Genomic DNA, 5,700 nt, shown 5'->3' with positions numbered 1-5,700 from the left:
TGAGACACTACCATGAAGCCACGTTTGAAAATGAATGTGTGTACTATCAGGAAACTACAGTTCCAGCGTCTAGGGGAAGTGAACAATGACCGAATTGGACTTCAAATTTGTCACAACAGAGGGAATCAGATAGTCACAGCGACACCTTGTGGCAAGCAAGAAAACATCTACTCATTTACAAGTTCATGAAGCTTCCCAGAGCAGCAGTGCTGATCTAGAACCGGATTTCGCTCGTATTTACTTTGAACACAGGAAGACATCCTAGATCAGCACTTCTGCTCCGAGAAGCCTCCCGATTACTGGTCCTGGTTTGAAATTGCATTTGTCCGTCCTTTTAAAGAAATACGATCCGTTATTTCCTCGCCAGTTTTCCCCCTTATGAGGAGTCTGGATTTATGTAAAGGTTCTTCGTGGCAATCACCATTATAAAAGGTGCTATACAAATAAAGTTGGAAACTCTAGAATGAGCACTAAACACAATTAGTAGTAAAACTCATAAGTACACACAGAAACAACCCGTGTGATACATAAAATGTTTTATTTTGAATGTGGAGAAACGGCTCATTTTATGCTGAATATATGAGCAGGATTGAAGAGCTATACATATATCAGGCCTTTAGTCTCTGGCCTAAATAAGTTATTTTCGTTTCTTTGTTTCTCTTAACAATGCAGGCCTTAAAAAAAAGTTTTCATCTTGGTACTTTGAGTTTCACTGTAATTGAATACTCAGAGATTTTTTAATGATCAGAGCTGATACAATTAATGTGCTGTGTTCCTCAGGCACATTCAAATCCTGCTTTTGCCTTAGTGTGGGTCTTAACTGGTTCCCAAATGTAGCATGACTGTACAAGCAGACTGCCATCCTATTGCAACACGATGTGCTCTCCGCTCACTCCACTTCTTGAGAGGCGCTCTCACCACATTTGTAGCGTATGAAGTCGAGCACACGTGCATCATGCAAGGTGAGGTACTGTCCCACAGTGTATTTGGGCTCTAGCAGGAAGGTCTGTGGTAAAAGTCGTGTTTCAGATTCTCCACAGGGTAGATCCTCCATGTTTCCTAGAGTAACAGGAGCCTCCCCCACTATATGCTGTCCCAGCTTCTTTCCAAAAGCCTCTGCCTGTCCTTCAGGCCCACCCTGGAACACAACCAGAGCACCATAGCGCCCCATCGGCATGCTGCTCTGCCCTGTAACTGCTCCATGGACATACGAGCCAATGTGCCAGTCGGCAGGTACACCTACGGACACAGCCCGCCTCACGGAAATGTTCTCACCCAAACGGCCTGGGAAGGAAGAGCGAATAAAAGAACTGAGAGAAGCAGTAGCGAGAAAGTTAAGGTTAAGACGGATGCGATAATTATTCATTAATATGTAATTAATTTACAATGTTTATTATGAAAACAGCATCCATCAACCCACATCTGTGTGATTCACACATCATGTAGATGCACAATGGGAAGTCACTCACAGACCTATGTCTCCTGCTTGTCTTACCTATAGTCAGTGCCATCTGATCTGCCACTGAGGGTCCCTCCACCATGGTGAGCTTAGCAAGGTCGTCAGCAGACAACATACTCTGCAAAGATAATAGTTTTTATGGCCTCTTTTACTGCAAGAGTGATGATGCTAAATGTTAGCATTCACACTTACTGAAACTAGGCAGTCTGGAAATACCTTTCTATATCCGCCATGCGCCTTGCTGCAGTGATGAGCCATTGTAGCCAAAGCAACATCCTGCACCAGCTGCTGAAACTTCTCATTCCTCGCCACAAAATCAGTCTCACAGTTTATCTTAAACCACACAAACACAAAAAAACATTTTCATTAAAACATGTGACACATAGGCATAACAACATGTATTGTGATATATCATGGTGTTGTGGGTAGTGTGCTAGATTGGTGTTAACATATTAAATTGTCTCTAGCACTTTAGAACAGTATACTATGAAACCTTTGCTTAAACCTGCACCAACTGAAAAATGTAGCATTTACATCCTTGGAGAACACCCTTAACCAAGTTTTGATGGAGTTATCTTTCAATACTCTCAATGCACTCGTGACCATCACATTCATCCACACAGAGAAGGGGTCCAAAGCACAACCATTGTTACAAAATTTTCTTCTATGCATTGCATGCAATTACACCAGAGAGCTACGTTTTGGGGATTTTGACATAGTACAGCTTTAATGTTTTTATAGTGTTAAGAAACCAGCCAAAAAGTATCAAACCAGCACTGTGCCTACAAAGCATCAAATATTGTACATCTCTTTGGACATGATGTGGACACGGTGTGGACACTATAATAGCCGGACACTGCAAATGTGTGGCACAGGTAACCAACCCTGTACCTGTAGTAACTTTGTCCTGCACATTTTCGTGTTTTCCCTGCTGCACCCATTTAACCTCAGGAAAGGTTTTTTTTATACGCTGAGAAGTTCAATCAGGCGTGTGAGATCAAAAACACAAAAATATACAAAGAAGGAGCACTCCAGGCGCAGAGTGGGGGAGCCACTGATTTAAGATATAAGGTGTGTATTCAAGCAACATAAATGAAAAGGTTTTGCTGAATTCTGACCTCCACCATGACAGCTGCATTATCCCTCATCAGCAGACCAATCAGTCCCTCTTTGGCTCTCCGGCCCTCCAGTTTGCTTGCTTTGCTCCATCCCTCCTTCTGAGCCTGTTCGTGCAGCCAGCTTTCTGCCTGCAAAACCACAAATAATGAAATATCCCCAGCACACAAAATCAAAAACTCGTTTCCCACCGTGAAAGTTACAGCTCACCTGAGAAATGTCGTTGTTAAACTTCTCCAGCGCCTTCTTGCAGTTGATGAACGTGTAGCCGGTGGCTTTACGCAGTTTTACCAGGAGCGCTTTATCTGCTGCGCTCTGCACACACCTGACAGTGTGTCTCTGAAAGGTGACCTGAGAATGACACAGACTGACATTTAACAGTTGGAGTGCCTCGAACAAAATATGAAACAAAGAAGACGAGGTAAACGAAGTATAGAGGCACAGGTGATGGTGAGGCTGCGCACTCCCCCCAGGATATATGCGGCCAGCCTTCATATGTCAGCCTGTTTAGCCACTGGCAATGAACACAAAGAGTTATACTGTGTGTACACTAAATAACACTCCTACCTTAGTGAGCTCTGCTCGTATAGACCTGAATAAAACCGACACAGCCATCCCTGCTACCGGAATGTCATTGAACCACGCTGAGTACGGAAAGCCGAAAGGACGCTGCACTTATTCGTCCCTGAGTTCGGCGTGTGTGAACCACAGATACAGAGTGCGTTGCTCCACCTACAGCACAGGAGCGCACTGAGCGTGTCCCTGCAGGAGGACGCAGATCTGCCCCCTCGGTTGGAAACATTTGGAAAAGCCGTTCACTTCGTCGTAAAGTAGTTTCATTACCGAATTAAAATCACTTAAAGCTTTTTATGCAATTTGTTAGATTATATTGTTACGTCCTGCGTTTGGATGTTCCCTTTTCTCTCCCTTTCCCTCAGTGTTTTCAGATGGACCTTGTTGCTGCGTGACTGACGTCTCGGTTTTCCCGGCGTATGATTGGCTGTTCCTGTTGGCGCCGGTTATAAAAGCCTTTAATGTCAGCGCAATATGGAGCGGGTTTCTTATTCGGTTCCGCTCGGTTCCGCTCCCTGGCTGCCCGCCAGTCGACAGACCGGTTTTTTTTTGGTTAATTTACAGGTTTCTGTGGGCCAGTAAAGATGTCATGGTAGTTTTTGTTTCCTTTTTTTTTAGAAAGGAAAAGTAGGGGTGACCTGCCCTTTTAGTTTGATCTGTTGGACTTTGTTTATCTGTAGTGTAGTGAGGGTAGAGTTTTTGTGGTTTCTTTTTCTTTTCTTTTGTTAAGTAAGTTGGTTATATTTCTTTTAATGTTATTAGGTTCTTTGTTTGTTGTTTTGGGCCTTGGGTCTCCCTGAAGTTATGTTTCCTTTGTTTTGTGTCAGTGGTTTGTTGAGAATACCTTCGATGACAGAAGGAAAGTGTAAAGCGTCGAATAAACTGTCAAACCCGTATTTGATGTGTTCTTAGTATTTCTTGTTAAGTTTTGTTTTGGTCTGGCATCCGGGTGGACAGTCTTGTTTCTTTTTTGTGCGTCTTACCCCTAGGAGACGTAACAATATCTTTACTCTTTTCATGTTATGGTGTGCTTTTCATGGTATGATGATATTGCTGAGATTATTGTTCACATATGCTGTTGTCTGATAATATATTGCTCCAACGTTGGTTGTTAAAAAAATTCACGTAAACCTGGATGTTTTGTGAAAGAGATTTTTTTGGCCATACAGGCGCAGTATAGAACATCATATGTTGTTCAGTCGTATATCTGTGTTTCTCAATCCTGCACACTTAAAAATGTTCTTCAAGGGCCCTTTATTAAAGCAATGGTTCAATATAGAACCATGAACATTCAAAAAACCATTTGATCACAAGATTCTTTGCATCTTGAAAGTGTTCTTCATATTGATGGAGAATGTGCTGTAGATGATTGTAGATAGTTCTATGTAGAACCTTTTTGAAAAGGGTTCTGTATAGCACCAAAAGGGTTGTTCTATTGTTATGATGTCAGGTTTGTTACAATTGAAGAACACTTTTTGGTGCTGTATTTTTTTTATATTCCATTCTAAATCCATAGGCATTAAAACTGTCAGTCCATCCCTTTGCATTTACAACAGCTTCCACTCTTCTGGGAAGCTTTCCATAAGATTTTGGAGTGTCTGTGGGATTTTTTTGCCAATTCTTCAAGAGCATCTGTGAAGTTAGACACTAATATTGGACGAGAGGACGTGGCTCATGATCTTCGTTCTAGCTCATCCCAAAGGTGTTTGATGGGGTTGAGGACAGGGCTCTCTGTGGTCCAGTCAAGTTGCCTTTATGGGCCTTGCTTTGTGTCCAGGGGCCCAGTCATGCTGTAACAGACAAAGGCCTTTCCCAAAGTTGTTCACACTTTGGAGGCATACAACTATCCAAAATATTTTGGTAATGCTATAGCGTTAAGATTTCCCTTCACTGGAACTAAGCAGCCTAAGCCAACACCTGAAAATCAACCCCACAGCATTATCCCTCCTCCAGCCCGTGGTGTGTTTTTTTTTTCAAGTGTTTAAAAGATATCATCACTCACCAAAGAAAAACATGTATCTCAAAAACAATAGTTTCCCAGGAGAAAAAAATTCTTAATGTAATTGAATGTAAAGAGATTTTGTTTCAAGTTATTTTGGAGCATCTCTATTGGCCCATTCATCATGACATTCTCAGACAATTTAAAGGACGGTGGCTGTGTTGATGTAGAACAATAAAAATCAATAACAGTGGAGATGGATATACTATAATAACAAAACAACAATAATACTATTATTCATGATAATATCAATTATGATAAAATAATACCTTTAATCATTAAAAATATACCTTAAATCATTGAATTCAGGTGTTCCAGTATAAAATCAAACACCTAGGCATGCAGACTGCTTCTACAAACATTTGTAAAAAAAGTGGGTTGCTCTCAGGAGCTTAGTGAATGACAATGCCGCCTGTGCAACAAGTCCAGTCGTGAAATTTCCTCTCTACTAAATACTACACAGTCAACTATCAGTGGTATTATAACAAAGTGGAAGCGACTGGGAATGACAACAACTCAGCCACGAAGTGGTAGGCCACGTAAAATGACAGAG

The 5,700-nt window shown here is 41.7% G+C and overlaps 1 protein-coding gene across 1 annotated transcript; it reads right to left on the bottom strand.

Annotated features, from left to right (window-relative positions):
• Positions 1–519: 519 nt before the first annotated feature.
• tsfm (Ts translation elongation factor, mitochondrial) lies at positions 520–3,406 on the bottom strand. The gene is made up of 6 exons (XM_017718666.2): positions 3,143–3,406; positions 2,786–2,926; positions 2,578–2,706; positions 1,676–1,792; positions 1,496–1,577; positions 520–1,284 (listed from the first exon to the last, which is right to left on the bottom strand). The coding sequence occupies exons 1-6, from the start codon at positions 3,188–3,190 to the stop codon at positions 890–892; spliced, it is 912 nt and encodes a 303-aa protein (XP_017574155.2). The 5' UTR covers positions 3,191–3,406; the 3' UTR covers positions 520–889.
• Between the last annotated feature and the right edge of the window lie 2,294 nt (positions 3,407–5,700).

The sequence above is a fragment of the Pygocentrus nattereri genome, chromosome 26, assembly GCF_015220715.1.
Source record: "Pygocentrus nattereri isolate fPygNat1 chromosome 26, fPygNat1.pri, whole genome shotgun sequence".
Taxonomy (NCBI): Eukaryota; Metazoa; Chordata; class Actinopteri; order Characiformes; family Serrasalmidae; genus Pygocentrus; species Pygocentrus nattereri.
Note: the sequence above shows the minus strand (reverse complement) of the source record. Positions and strands in the feature narration are given on the sequence as shown.